This window comes from Aegilops tauschii, chromosome 4, assembly GCF_002575655.3.
Source record: "Aegilops tauschii subsp. strangulata cultivar AL8/78 chromosome 4, Aet v6.0, whole genome shotgun sequence".
In the NCBI taxonomy this organism is placed as follows: domain Eukaryota; kingdom Viridiplantae; phylum Streptophyta; class Magnoliopsida; order Poales; family Poaceae; genus Aegilops; species Aegilops tauschii.
Genome location: NC_053038.3, coordinates 293,252,949 through 293,267,026, shown reverse-complemented (window position 1 = coordinate 293,267,026; position 14,078 = coordinate 293,252,949). Strand labels below are relative to the sequence as shown.

At 42.8% G+C, this 14,078-nt stretch overlaps 1 protein-coding gene across 1 annotated transcript; it reads right to left on the bottom strand.

Annotated features, from left to right (window-relative positions):
• Positions 1-11,548: 11,548 nt before the first annotated feature.
• LOC141021830 (uncharacterized) lies at positions 11,549-12,745 on the bottom strand. The gene has a single exon (XM_073497675.1). The coding sequence runs from the start codon at positions 12,743-12,745 to the stop codon at positions 11,549-11,551; it is 1,197 nt and encodes a 398-aa protein (XP_073353776.1).
• Positions 12,746-14,078: the final 1,333 nt, after the last annotated feature.

The window sequence follows — 14,078 nt, the reverse complement described above, 5'->3', positions numbered from 1 at the left end:
TATGCGCAATGCGTTTTGCCAACTCCTAGAGCCTAGGAACGCTTAAGCGCTCGCTCAGGCGCGCCTTTTTTAACTATGATTTCTATCGTGCATACTGCTTTGCTCTTGTATCACTGTATTTACTCATACAAATTATTTTTGAATTGAAGGATCCAATCAAAACTCCAATGGCACAGCGGGTATGTTCACGCATGTTTCTTTAACAGGTTTGCTCTTATCAATAGCTCTGTTGATTTCAATTTAAATTGTGTATACAGTTGACTTCTCATATCATGCATGTTACTAGCATCACAACAGAGCCAATAGTGTTGTTGTACATGTAGACCCGTGGTACCCATCTGAAATCTTATTGTGCCGTGTAGTTTCCCACGCTTTGTATTCTTTCACTGCTGCTTTGTCTTGAACTGATATGATTTGAACCGTGTCTCTATTTTGATTTGGCAAGACAATGCAGTGACCATAGGACATAGATATATGTTTGTTTGATGCTTTTATTATGTACTAGTACTTGGCAATAGAAGACTTGGTAGTTTAATCCTGTCCACCTTACTAATGAACTGGTTCACCGAAATGAGTTTCATATACTAGTACATGCTAAACCTGTTATGTGTCTGCTTGTTTCTTCTTTTAGAATGCTGACAGAATATTGGGGAAGAGTGCCTTATTAAGCAATGGTAAAGGAAGTAATGCAGACAAGGTTCAGGATAGTGACACATCCTTGTTGGTCTCCAACAAAGCTGATAAAACAACTAAGGAAGACTATCTCGAAGACAGTGAGACAACCCCAAAGTCCTGTCTTGGTTTAGTGTTCGAGTTACTGGCCACTACCTCTTGCAAAAGCTATTCAAACTCACTGTCTGAATCAGTTCAGTTACTTGAGTCTCAACTACAAGCTAAAATACATCGATCAGCTGTGCTGCGATAAGAAGTGGAAGGACTGCGGATGTCCCTAGAGCATTCAGATGCATACTTTCAGGTGCAACAGCAAGCGTTGGAGGATTTTAGCGCCAAACAGGACAAAGCTAATAAGCTTGCTAAGCTTATTGCCAGCATGGTGGATACCCAGGATAACGTTTCTTGAGCTCTTCTGAAGTTGTTTCAGTTATGCTCTTGTTTTGCTGCCGCGTTTATTTGCACTGGTGGCCAATTTTGACGGCCAGTGTATGTAATATGCTGCTTTGTTCCCTATATTTGCACTAGTGGCGAACTTTGATGCCCAGTGGATGTAATATGTGTAATAGCGGTAATAGGCTAGCGTTAATTGCTTGCTTATTTATTTCCTTATTGTCTTGTTTAGTTGTTTGCTTGTAGTCACTTCAACTCTTTTTTTGTGTTTTTCTAGTGGCCACAATAACCTATTTTTGGAAACTAGGCCAAAATAATCATGGCAACACACAGACTGTTGTAACCATGGGCCTCCTATGGGCCGTATGATCCATGGGCCTTCTATGGGCCATAGGATCCATTGGCCTTCTATACGGGCCGTAGGATCCATGGGCCTTCTACGGGTCGTATGATCCATGGGCCTTTTACGGGCCGTAGGATCCACGGGCCTTCTACGGGGCGTATCATCATTTTGCCAATCATGGGCCATACTATTCATGGACCATAACAGGCCGTTATTAGGCCGTATTTGATAACTCTATGAAAACAGCCCAAAGGGTTTTTTTTGACATGAAAACGGCCCAACGTATTAAGTGGCCACAAACGGGCCGACTGTAACCACGGGTTGAATTTGGCCCACAAGCAGAAAATGACAGTAACTGGCCGTAAGTAACCGAATGCTGGAAATGAGCCAAAGAATAAATGGGCCCTGAGAAGGCTGAAAGATAACATGGGCTGGAAACGGGCCAATGGAATAATGGGTCGTTAATGGGTATGAAGTGATACACTGTTCATTACGGGCCAGTTTCACCACGGGCTGTTAATGGGCCAAGAGTTACAAATGGCCTCATATGGGCCAAAAGACGTCATGGGCTATACATGGGCCGGAAGTTAAAACGGGCTGGAATCATATTGGACGGCCCAGATGACGGTACTGGGCCTAATTCGGATAGGTCGTAACGGGCCCTGGGTTAGCGGGCTGTAAATGGGCTATATGCGAACAGACCGTTAACATGCTTTCCGTGGGCCAGCCCGCCACCTTTTGACCAAGTCAAACGGGCCGGCCTTTTCACAGGAATGGGCCTCTCTTCGGCCGTGCCACGTGTCGACGTATCATAGGCGCCTTCCCAACGGTGAGCCGACACGTGTTTCCTCCAGCCAATGATGATTTTACACGTGGAAAATCCCCATTGGTCGGGGCTGTTAACGGGTTATCGGATCCAAAACCGGACCCGATAGCTTAACCGCGTTCCGTTATGGTGGATGCCACGTGTCGGTCACCCTTGTTGAAAGCACTTCTGTGACGCGCGATTTATCATCATGGAAGTGGACACTTCCGTGATGATAATTTTGGTAATGTCATGGAACATTTCTACGACAGCACAGGTATGACTATCTTGATTCTGTCATAAAATCGTCATGGATGTACATGCATGACAAAAAACGTGACCTACTGTGACAAACACGTATCATCACGGAAGTGTATTTTTTTTGTAGTGTGATCATCACTTGCCAAACGAACTCTTGGCATGGTGATGTCCATAGGATGCTCCGCATCACTGCCCCTCGGGGGTGTTGGCGTTGTTCGCCTTGCGAGGCGGGGGGCCCTCGCGAGGGTCTTGTCTTGGGTTTCTTCTAGCTGGGCCGTACCGGGCCGACGATGAGGCTGCGTGCTGGGCCGCAGGCAGACAAGTCTGGGTACCCTCCATCCCAGAACACCGATAGTAACCCTCGGGCCCAAGGCGTGCTCGAGCTAGCTTCGAGGCGATGCCAAGGAGCAAAGCTCGAAGTGATGCGGGCCCCAACCGCCTGCGGGCCAGGATCGACGTGTGGCGCACGACGGGACACAGACACCTCCATTTCCCCACACTGGTACGCGTTCGTGCTATACCACGGTTTTTAACCCCATTCCACGATGGCATTTGGAACCATCGCCAAGTGAGTGTGGGCGATAGGGGGTCCTTCCCACACGACGTAGGAACCGCCGGGGATATAGAGCAATGGTCCAGAGGCCTTCCAAAATGTAATCGTGTGTGATGCAGCACACACTAAATTCTTTCGCGCGTGTGGGATCTGTGATTAAACGTTTCTAATGACGCGGTGAAACTAAACGGTTTGTCATAGTGAACCGTTTTGGAAACAGTATGTAAGGCACATGGGCCAACATATGAACTGTGTGCGGTTTGTGCCCCATCGCACATGAGTTTTCTGCGTAACCGGTCTGCCAGCCAAGACTCCATCACACACGTTTCCCAACAATTACCGTCAGGAGCCCCTTCGCACACATACAAGTGATGTAGACCGTTTGTGATTTGTTGTGTATTACCGACGGTTGCGGAAAGAGTAATGTGTGCTTTTCGTTTGTGATCCCACACGTTTCCTGAAAAAATTACGACTGGGATTGTATTTTACATTGGGCACAGTTTACTTCGAGTTCTCGTGTGCAATAACGCGATATTACAAATGGTTACGGAGATCCTACACACACGTAGTAGTGCTGCAAATCGTTTGTGATCTGTTGTGTCACCGACGGTTCCACTACGATTGACGTATGCTTTCCGATGTGGATCACACACACTCATCTAGTTGAACCATATGCGGAGCAATTGCCAGGTTAAAAAATCCCATTTTGAATCTGCATGCAAAAGCAAATTCACCACAATATTCAATTGAACAAATAAACAAAAATATCCCATTTTGAATCGGCACGCAAAAAGCAAATTCGCCACAATATTCAATTGAACAAATAGTGTCCACAGGAAGAACATTCATCAGATTTCGCAATAATTGCAATTGAACATATGGTAGCTAAATTCCAATGATTTGTCCACACATATATGCATTACATAATTAACCATAGTGTACGAAATACGAAGACCTCATCAGATGGAAAACAATGGATCCATGCGTATATGTTTAGCGGCTAACTCTTACTCAATGTTTCAGGAGAACGCATGCTGAAATCTTCATTATCATCGATGGGATTGATGTAGTGTTTCAGGAAGAAGTCGCTGATAAATCTCCGAACCATCAGCAATTCACCAGCCGGGAGCGGTTCAGGGGTCCTCGGTTCTAAGATGAGTTGCAGTATTTTTAAGATCAGAATGTGCCATAAGAGTGGAGTAGAAGATATTAATTAAGATAGACTTAGTGATACTAATTCGCGAGGATTGTCACAACTATCAGCAGATTTGCAGATGAAGATCATGTGTCTGCAAACATAGTATCCACAAAGGTTGGTCCCTGCTTCTTGCTGAGGACACTGAAATTTTTTGTACAAAATTAGTCATGTATTTGTCCTGTTAGGAACAACCTAACCGGTGTTAGATGTATTATTTTTTCTTTGTAAAAAAAGAAAGAGGTTTATTTAGAAGCTTGAACATTTGACTAGCGTAAGAAAAGGTATTTACAGACTGTTTGATAAATTTTCCGAAAATAACGGATTTTGCTGTGTTACCGGAGAAACGATCTCGTGCTGCAAAGGTAGTTCCCTCTTGAACAGGTTCCCTGGTTTAGTTTCCATAGTGCAAGCACACTGCAAATGAAGATGAACTTTGACAACATCAATTATTGAACCAAATATGAATGCAAATTAGTTTCAACATCATATAATTAATACATATCCATGAATTGCTAAAGATGCATCAGATCCTGAGCCTTTGTTGACTCTTTGAGAGAACCGATGTAGTAAATTGTGTTCTCGTTTGGAACAATGAATACAAATATCCAGTGATTGCTACATATTAAGAAAGCCATGAACTTACGAATTATGTCAAATTCTGAAAGACAATCAGTGTATGCATGGTTGTTTACTTGCCTTACCATTCATGTTATGGCCAGAGAAATGATTCTGCATGGGATGTGTTTTCGAAGAGACGGATGGCTGTGTTAACGGCCCAGTCCCGTAGGTCCCTACCATGTATTGTTGTGCCATTTGCTAATTCAGGATCTATGAAATACACACTCTCCCTTTTTCTTCTCCGCGCGTTCAATCCCCTGAGAGGAATAAAATGCAGTTAGCCATTTATCATTTATAGCCTTGTATGGAGAAGTTGATCAGAGTTTGTTAAGTACTTACAAAATCAGGCATCTAACAAGAGTGGCATCGAGCTCGTTGAAGTTGAAGAAGAGATGTAAGTCCTGGAAACTCACATTGATGGAACGAGCATCTTGTCGGAACTGATCTCTGTTGTAGTGGACTAGCAAAGCATGATGACCTGCTGACATTTGATCCATGCAATATTCATGTAACTCGTGACAAATAGAGCTGCACTCATCAAAGTATTCGCCAACAAGAAATGGCTGACCATGGACGTAATTGCGTGCTTCAAGTACGTCTGCTTTACTTTTAGCAAGCAACAAATCTACTTCATCATCCATGCCATCAGAAATAATATTACTCCCCGATTCGAACAACCTGCTGTTAATTTGGTTCTGGGCGATGACTGCTTTAAGTAAGAGGCAATAGTTCTCTTTCCTCTTCACTCTTTCGCCGTGCTTCCTCGTGGGTGTAGCCTTTTTGGCCACTTCCTTCTTAGTACTTGAAGCATTTCTGGCAGAATGTCTGGTTGGCTGCAAGGTAGACTGTCGAGCAGACGGTGAAGCTTCCACGGACTGCTTAGCAGACAATTTATCTATGTCGGACCGCTGAGCTGGCGGTGCTGTTGTGACGGACTGCTGGGCTGTAGGAGCAGAGGTATCGGATTGCTGACCATGCGTTGAAGCTATGTCAGGTTTCTACGGAGGTGGTGCCAACTTGTCGGTGTCTTGAGGACGCCATGCCAACACATTGGTTTGCTGAGCAAGAAGTGCTAACGCATTGGTATGCTCATCATGCAACTGCGGACCGACGGACTGATGAGCAGTCGGTTCTGGACCTACAGACAGCTTAGTACGCGGTTCTGAAGCATCAGACTACTTAGAAGTCCGTTCCACCAGGTTGGTCTGCTGAGCATGTGCTGCAGCTGGGTCTACACCGCTGCTTCAGCGACTGGCATCTGAACTGGTGGCACATCTTCAACAGTTGTAGGCCTTGCCACTGGCTGCTTTGGGCGGAGGATGACATGGCCTGTACGCCACAAAGTCGGGCCGGGTTATCACAGGTTCATGCATCAGCCGTCGGATTACGAGTATTAGGTTCTTTGGGGGAAGCACGCGAGAGCTCCTGTGGCAAGGAGAGCATCACCGATTGAGGGGCGGCATTGGTTACTCTTGGCAGGGCGTCAGGGATCTCATCGATGAACTCTATTTCCTTTCGTGGTCACTGGATGTGATTTAACAGTGTTTCTCCCAAGGTACTTTGCTCATCGATGTCTCCTAGGACATTCTTCAGGGCAAATTCATTGAATGCAGGCTTTACTTCAGTTACGTAGCACTTCACACAGCCCGGCTTCAATGGCACATTGTCCAACAAGAGGCCATCTTCCAAGAAGGGTAGGCAAACCCAGGCTATTGCATATTTTAATGTACCTTCATAATATGTAAACACGCCCTTCAGTCTGTCTTTCATTCCAGATAGATCAGATATAGCATCATCACGAGTAGATGCAGTCTTAGTGTCGCTGGGGTCAGTTGATGCACAACTACTCTTCTGCAGTGTTGTCGCATGATACGTCTCCAACGTATCTATAATTTTTGATTGTTCCATGCTATTATATTATCTGTTTTGGATGTTTAATGGGCTTTATTATACACTTTTATATTATTTTTGGGACTAACCTACTAACCCAAGGCCCAGTGCAAATTGATGTTTTTTGCCTATTTCAGTGTTTCGCAGAAAAGGAATATCAAACAGAATCCAAACGGATTGGAACCTTCGGGAGTGTGATTTTTGGAACAAACGTGATCCAGCGGACTTGGAGTGGACGTCAAGAAACGAACGAGGAGGCCACGAGGCAGGGAGGCGCACCCCCCACCCTCGTGGGCCCCTCGTAGCTCCACCGACCTACTTCTTCCTCCTATATATATATCCACGTACCCTGAAAACATCCAGGAGCACCACGAAACCCTATTTCCACCGCCGTGACCTTCTGTACCCGTGAGATCCCATCTTGGGGCCTATTCCGGTGCTCCGCCGGAGGTGGAATCGATCACGGAGGGCTTCTACATCAACAACATAGCCTCTCCGATGATGTTTGAGTAGTTTACCTCAGACCTTCAGGTCCATAGTTATTAGCCAGATGGCTTCTTCTCTCTCTTTGGATCTCCATACAAAGTTCTCCTCGATCTTCTTGGAGATCTATTCGATGTAACTCTTTTTGCGGTGTGTTTGTCGAGATCCGATGAATTGTGGGTGTATGATCAAGATCATCTATGAACAATATTTGAATCTCCTCTGAATTCTTTTATGTATGATTGGTTATCTTTGCAAGTCTCTTCGAATTATCAGTTTGGTTTGGCCTACTAGATCGATCTTTCTTGCAATGGGAGAAGTGCTTAGCTTTGGGTTCAATCATGCGGTGCTCGATCCCAGTGACAGAAGGGGAAACGACAGGTATTGTATTGTTGCCATCGAGGATAAAAAGATGGGGTTTATATCATATTGCTTGAGTTTATCCCTCTACATCATGTCATCTTGCCTAATGCATTACTCTATTCTTATGAACTTAATACTCTAGATGCATGCTGGATAGCAGTCAATGTGTGGAGTAATAGTAGTAGATGTAGGTAGTTGGTCTACTTGTCGCGGACGTGATGCCTATATACATGATCATGCCTAGATATTCTCATAACTATCCATTATTCTATCAATTGCTCGACAGTAATTTGTTCACCCACCGTAATACTTATGCTATCTTGAGAGAAGCCACTAGTGAAACCTATGGCCCCCAGGTCTATTTTCCATCATATTACTCTTCTGTCAACTAGCTATTTCTTTCGTCGTTTATTTTGCAATCTTTACTTTCAATCTTAATCATAAAAATACCAAAAATATTATCTTATCATCTCTACCAGATCTCACTTTTGCAAGTGGCCATGAAGGGATTGACAACCCCTTTATCGCGTTGGTTGCAAGGTTCTTATTTGTTTGTGTAGGTACGAGGGACTTGCGTGTGGCCTCCTACTGGATTGATACCTTGGTTCTCAAAAACGGAGGGAAATACTTACGCTACTTTGCTGCATCACCCTTTCCTCTTCAAGGGAAAACCAACGCATGCTCAAGAGGTAGTAAGAAGGATTTCTGGCGCCGTTGTCGGGGAGTCTACGCACAAGTCAAGACATACCAAGTACCCATCACAAACTCTTATCCCTCGCATTACATTATTTGCCATTTGCCTCTCGTTTTCCTCTCCCCCACTTAACCCTTGCCGTTTTATTCGCCCTCTCTGTCCGTTCGCCTCTTTTTCGCTTGCTTCTTGTGTCCCGTGTGCCGTCATGGCCAGTCCTTTATCAACTCCTTTGTCTCCCGAGTTTGAAGTTCTTCACTTCAAACCAAGACAAGGAGAAAACTTAAAAGATGCTTGGTTTAGGATGATGGAATCCTATAGTAATTGCACCCTAGAGGTGAATTTTATAATTTTACTTCGCAATTTTTATGTTGGACTAAATATGTCCCATAGACAACTCTTGGATTGCATTGCCAAAGGAAATTTTATCGAAATAGATCCCAGTATTGCGCATGAAATTATAGAGGGAATAGTGGAACACTACCTCAACAAAAAGGGCCTCATCATACCAAGGAAGAAACTCAAGTTTTTGAGAAAATTCGCGATAACGAAATTTTTACAAAAATCTCTTGAACCTCTTAAGAGAGTTAGCGGGAATCTTCACCGCATGAATATGTTGATCACTCTTTGCAATAAGCGGTTGGATTCTTTAGATCTAAACATTTCCGAATATGAAGGGAAGTGTAAAGAACCTCCCAGATTCGAGCATGACTCCGCTAAAAAAAATTAAAACCAAAGATGATAATACCTTTTTTGAAAGAGAAGACCGTAGAACAGAATGTTCTACGGTAATTTCATATTAATAATAAATATTTACAATACAAAAGAAATTACAAGAAGGGTACTAAATCAACCAATTCCTTGTTTGGGTAACATGATGAAAATTATATCAAATGCTGTTCAGACCAGTCCTTAATTTGTTGTGCAATATCTGATCTTGCTATGATCTCTGTTGCTTTCAAGCTTTCTTGCAGATAGTATTTCCATCCCCCTATGTGAGCTGGTGCTTGGCGGAAGATTTTGTCATTTCGAATGAGCCAGATACTCCAGCTTGCTGCCACAATGATTTCAAAAGCTATGTCTCTGGGGAGGTGTTCAACCAATAAACAGCATTCATCAAAACTTGAAATGCCTCTATTTCTTTGCGGGACTAATTTGTTCCAACAATGCATGGCAAAATTGCAGTCCCAGAAAAGGTGAGACAGGGTTTCCTCCGTATTTTCAGCACAAAGAGCACAATTGTAGGACTGGAGAGGCATCTTTTTCCTCTTCAGGAGGTTTCTGGTATTGACTCTATCATGAAGTAGCAGCCAGAAGAAAATTTTGTGAGTAAGCCTGTTTGAGCTCTTCCATAACAGCTTGAAGAGGTGATGGCTCCTAGATGGGCCCTTGATGGAATTGTATGTTTGAATGGCTGAGAACTTGGGAGTGTTTACTTTCAATGACCACTTGTCAGGTTGATCTTGCACTTGGAGCTCAGCCAGAATATTTTGCTGTTGAATAAACTGATCGTATGCCTGGCTAGACAATGGTCTATAGAACAGATCTTCAAAAGAGTGTTGAGCAATCACCTGCTGAAGGGAGATGTTTACTTGAGTGGTGAAGGAAAATAACTTAGGGAATTTGTCCTTTAGTCCAGTTTGCCTCCATCGATCATGCCAGAATTGGATTGTATCCCCTAAGCTAGCCTTGCATTGATAAGATTGCTTGTACTTTGGAAGCAGTTTGAGGATATCCTTCCACCAGAAAGAGCCCAACAGTCTTTCACCCGGCTGATTGTTGTTGTAGTATGCCTCCCAGACAATCTTGACCCATGGTATGTTCTCCTTATTGAGGAATTTATGAATGAATTTCATCAGAAGAGCCTGGTTATGTGTTTGAATCTCCAGAACACCTAAACCTCCATGCTCTTTTGGCTGACACACCTTTTCCCAAGAGATTAATGCAGGCCCCTGTTCTGTACTCCCATATTTCTTCCATAGACAGTGTCTGAGGAGTCTGTTGATGTGGGTGAGAACAGTTTTTGGAATAGACAGAGAACTCATGAAGTAGATGGGCATGCTTGCAAAAACTGATTTAACCAAAACCAATTTATCTCCAAATGATAGGAGTGTGGAGCAACCCAGAAGTCTCTTCTCAATTCTATAGAGCATGGGGGTAAAATCTTCTACCTTAGGCTTGGAAGTACTTAATGGCAGACCAAGATAAGTGAGAGGCAAAGTGCCAACCTGGCATCCCATCAAGTTGGACAACCTATTAATTTTCTCCTCAGGTGTGTTTATAGCAATCATAGTAGATTTGGAATAGTTCACTCTGAGCCCAGTGAAGCCAGCAAAGTGCAGCAGCAGATTCTTAATGTGCATTATTTGTCTCTCTTCTGCAGGAATGACTAAGATGGTGTCATCAGCATATTGGATAACTGGGAAATCAGTGTAGGAGTGATGTACAATGGGAGCCTCTATCATGCCAACTTGCATAGCTTCATTCAACATAGATTGCAAGATATCTGCAGCCAGTACAAAAATCAGAGGGGAGAGGGGATCTCCTTGCCTAACTCCTTTTTTGCACAAAAATTGTTTGCCAGGAACTCCATTAAGGATTACTGATGAATATCCAGTGCTATAAATCATTTTTATCCACTGAATCCACTTTTGCCCAAAGCCTTTAGCTTGCAGTATCTTGAAAATGGTATCATGACTTAACATATCAAAAGCTTTCTCAAAATCCAGCTTAAGTAGGATAATCTCCTTCCTAGAGTGGTGGCACTGATGGAGATATTCAAATGCCCAAGCTAGGTAGTCCTGAATACTTCTGTCATTTAAGAAACCATACTGATTCTCATGCACCATAGATAGGACGACTTTCTGAAGTCTATTTGCAAGCATCTTTGTGATAATTTTGAGTGTACAATTCAGAAGTGAGATGGGTCTGAAATCACTTGGAACAGCAGCTGAGTCTTTTTTAGGGATGAGGGTGATGAATGAGTAGTTGATGCTTTGCATGTTGATGTTACCCTCATGGAAATCAGCAATCAGTTTGTAGAAGTTAGGTGCAATAATTTCCCAACAAGATTTCAGAAAAGCAGCATTGAAACCATCTGGTCCTGGAGACTTGTCACCAGGCATCTGAGAGATCACTTTATCAATTTCTTCTTTAGTTGAAGGGGCCTCTAAAGACTGTAAATCCACATTAGCATTGATCAAAGATTCCAAAATAAGTGGATTATCAGTGGATTGGGTAGTCCCAAGCCTATCTTTAAAGGCTTTAAAGAGGATGGCTTATTTAGTGTGATGATTTTGATGTTCAATGCCATTCTCATCTTTCAGCATAGTAATGTGGTTGCTTCTGTGCTTAATAGTAGCCTTGGCCTGGAAGAATTTAGTATTAGCTTCACCAAACTTAATATTCCTGATAGTGGCTCTCTGTTTCCAATAGATCTTTTGCATATGAAGAAGAGATTCAAGGTGTTTGATAAGAATAAATCTACCATTGTGTTCCTCAACTGATAGCTGTCTCCATTCTTCAATATGATCATACATAAGAATGACTTCATTACAGTTGGAAATGGAGAGCTTTAGGTTTGAGCAGCTTTTAGACCGGATTTTCAGTCCCTTTCTCAGTCTCTTGAATTTAGCAGAAATGGTCTTGGCACTATCAGTTTCAGACACTTGTTGCTCCCAGATGTTCTTGACTACCTCTTTGAACTGTGGATGCTGAAGCCAGAAATTCTCAAATCTGAAGATCTTTGATTTGGGAATGGAAGTACCAATTTTAATGACAATAGGAACATGATCAGATGTTGTTCTAGCAAGTGGAATAGCCATGGTATTAGGATAAGCTAAAGTCCATAACTCAGAGGTAAAACACCAATCAATTCTCTCAAGAAGAGGTGCATCTTGCATGTTGCTCCAAGTAAAATTTCTGCCTTTGAGTGGAATTTCAATCAGGGCTAATTTGTTAATGGCTTCATTGAAAGAGTACATATCTTGTATGTTGCCCCCACTTCTATTTCTGTTATGAGGATATCTGACATAATTGAAGTCCCCCAACACAAGCCAATTAACATCATCCTCAATTTGCAAATCTTGGAACCAATTGAGAAAATCAGATCTAGCTGGATTTTGGCAGGGCCCATAGACATTAGTGAGCAGGATATGTTCTCCTGAATGTTTTGAGGTGAAATCAATAGAGATATAGAAATCATTTTTGTGAATGGTGAGGCCCTCAAACACTTGCTCATTCCATACAACTAATAGGCCTCCTCTGGCACCTATTGAAGGAATGAAATCAAATTCATTCAACTTCTTATGGCAAAAATTCTTGAGGAAATGACTGTCAAAATGATCTTTCTTGTTCTCCTGAAGGCAAAGAATATCACAAGTAGATTCTGCAATTTTATTTGACAGGGCTAACCATTTCTTACTGTCATTAATACCTCTAATATTCCAATTTAAAACATTCCAGGATTTGGCCATTGTAGAAACAGAGTCTTGAATACTGAACACATAACCAGTCTGTTACAAGTAGCACTAGATGAAACTGAGTCCACAACTTTAACCATCCGCTTACATAGCAAACTATAGATCATTTTTACAAAAGGTTCACTGTTCAACATAGAACGTAAAGGAGTAAAACTAAGCTGCCTCCTTGGATTGGTTGTCCTTGGATCCAGCCTTCCTTGCAGTGGTCTTGAGCTTCTTGCCCCCATTTCTGATTTTCTCTTCAGCAGTGTCTTGCATATTCACCTTACAAAAAGAAGAGTTGAGATTTTTAACAACTCTAGTTGGAATAGGTGGGGGCAAAGAGGTACAGGGCAGACAATTCTTATCCTTGCATACTGATTTTTTTAAACCCTTGTTAAGTTCCTGTAATCTAAAGCTCCTCCTTACCTCTGTTTCCACCAGAGGCAGTTTATCTTTCCTCTTTCTGTTCTTGTGGATGGCAGAAGTAGAAGAGGCAGTAGGTCCATGGTTGTCCTTGACACTGTGGGATGGAGTGCTCACATTTTCCTGATCAACTTCCTGAGAGTTATCAGATGAATCAACACATAGTTCAAAGGAAGTAGAAAGATAGTTTTTAGGTATAGCAAAAGATTTGAAGCGTTGAGGTTCAGTTCCTTGAAGAATATAACTCCAGACTTGAGAAGTAATGAATTTCTTTGCCCAGTCAAACTTATCTCGTGATAATAGAGCCACCGAAAGGAAATTAACCCACTCAAAGGGTACTTGGATTACCTGTTTGCTGTCAGAAGTGGGAGCAAAGTGGGTTTTCCAAATGTGTGCCCCTTCCTTTCCCAGGATAGCTTCATCTGAGACTGCCTCTTTCTGAATAGCAGTAGGAACTACTCCCTTCTCCATGATCACAGGGTCTGCATCATATGGTAGGTGGACAAAGCCCACCAAAGAATTCTGTTCATGCTCTTCGTAAATAGGAACTGGGAAACCAGGCGGAGCAGACAAACTGGAGAGAGAAGACTCACCAATTTCCTTAGCTTGAAACACATTAGAATCATCTGTTGTCAGTTGCACTGGAGCAGAGGAGTCTTTGAGAGTATCATTGTTGCCCTGAATGTCCACAGAATTAACAGTTTAAGTAACAGGAGCCATCAGAGTCTGAGAATGCTGCTGAAATTGAGCCATGCTGGGTTCCTGAGGTGGGTGTGGAGTGAGTGGCCTTGCAGAAACCATGAACTCCTGATACATTGGATCCTCAGAATGATGATTATCATAAGTGCTGTGTTGCATCTGAATAGCATCCAAATTGCTGTGAGTGAAATTTTCATATGGCAGAGCATTTTGAGGATCATCT

Coding starts and splice junctions, on each gene's coding strand:
- LOC141021830 (XM_073497675.1), bottom strand. CDS start 12,745: ATGGCCAAATCCTGGAATGTTTTAAATTGGAATATTAGAGGTATTAAT.